General features: G+C 17.5%; 1 protein-coding gene across 1 annotated transcript in view; it reads left to right on the top strand.

The window, feature by feature from the left end:
* Positions 1-36, top strand: part of EHI_015550 (UBA-domain protein mud, putative) — a gene marked incomplete at both ends in the record, with an annotated part of 852 nt that extends 816 nt beyond the window's left edge. The window contains one exon of the mRNA XM_001914371.1: positions 1-36. This exon is cut by the window's left edge and continues 816 nt beyond it. Coding sequence (XP_001914406.1) covers positions 1-36 — 36 coding nt within the window.
* Positions 37-297: the final 261 nt, after the last annotated feature.

Raw genomic sequence — 297 nt, 5'->3', positions numbered from 1 at the left:
TTACTCAAACACAACAATATTATAACCAAGAAATAAATAAAATAATTTTCAAATAACATCACACAATCATGAATAATTAACTAACTTTAATTCATTTAATAATATCTTTTCTCATTTATTTTTATGACTTTTTTTAATTAAACATTGGTTGATTATTCACAAAAAATGTTTAATACATTGAGAATACAACAATTAAATGTCATTATAACAACCATAAAACACAATTAATCATTATTAAACCGATAAATTTATGTATTAAATTTAATTATATCTGTTAATGTTTGTTTTGTTAAAATT

Source organism: Entamoeba histolytica, genomic scaffold (assembly GCF_000208925.1).
Source record: "Entamoeba histolytica HM-1:IMSS scf_1104750516489 genomic scaffold, whole genome shotgun sequence".
NCBI classification, from domain to species: domain Eukaryota; phylum Evosea; order Mastigamoebida; family Endamoebidae; genus Entamoeba; species Entamoeba histolytica.
This window is presented reverse-complemented; position numbering and strand designations above follow the sequence as displayed.